A 590-nucleotide genomic window follows, 5' to 3' on the forward strand; every position below is an offset into this window, starting at 1 on the left:
TTCCAACACTAGAGGGACTATAAAATGAGAGGAGAGAGAGGCTTAGTCTACTTAGCTTGTGGTTGCCCAGCCCTGGTAGAGAGAGAGGTGAGACTTCTCTAGTGGCTTGGCTGCTTTGTTTTTCTGGTGTCTTGGTTGAACCCCAATTTTATTCACGCTACACTCCTCAGAGCATGCAGCTCTGTACCTCAAAGCCTCACTTTTGGTTCTCCACATGGCTAGTGATGTCACGATCTCCACATACCTCACAGTCTAGTGTACTCTCAGCTCCAGGGTTTCGGGGAGACTTGAGGCTCTCCTGTCTTGTTTTCCAGGCTGTTTCCCTCCACTTCCTGTTGGATGCTCCTCAGCTACTGCATCCCTGATGTCCCTGATGGAAATTTCTCTAAGAGCCAGCTCTGTGAGCTCAACTGCCCACAGGGGTGCTACGCTGGTCCTCCCACCAGCCCTTCACTCCAGCATGGGGTCTGTCGGGGGGATCAAATCACCCATTATTGTCAAGCAAGTTTTCAGTTAGCAGAAGACAACTCTATCCTCAAGAATCAATTTATAATCAAGAGCAACATGAACCTTTCTTCCTAGACTTATGA

At 48.6% G+C, this 590-nt stretch overlaps 1 protein-coding gene across 1 annotated transcript in view; it reads right to left on the reverse strand.

Annotated features, from left to right (window-relative positions):
* Positions 1–406: 406 nt before the first annotated feature.
* Positions 407–590, reverse strand: part of LOC126514286 (small nuclear ribonucleoprotein Sm D2-like) — an 885-nt gene continuing 701 nt past the window's right edge. Inside the window, exon 2 of the mRNA XM_050163095.1 lies at positions 407–467. Within this exon, the coding sequence (XP_050019052.1) occupies positions 407–467 (61 nt within the window). The remainder of the gene's footprint in view (positions 468–590) is intronic.

Source organism: Alexandromys fortis, unplaced genomic scaffold, assembly GCF_014885135.2.
Source record: "Alexandromys fortis isolate MF-2015 unplaced genomic scaffold, M_Fortis_MF-2015_v1.1 scaffold_139, whole genome shotgun sequence".
Lineage (NCBI taxonomy): Eukaryota > Metazoa > Chordata > Mammalia > Rodentia > Cricetidae > Alexandromys > Alexandromys fortis.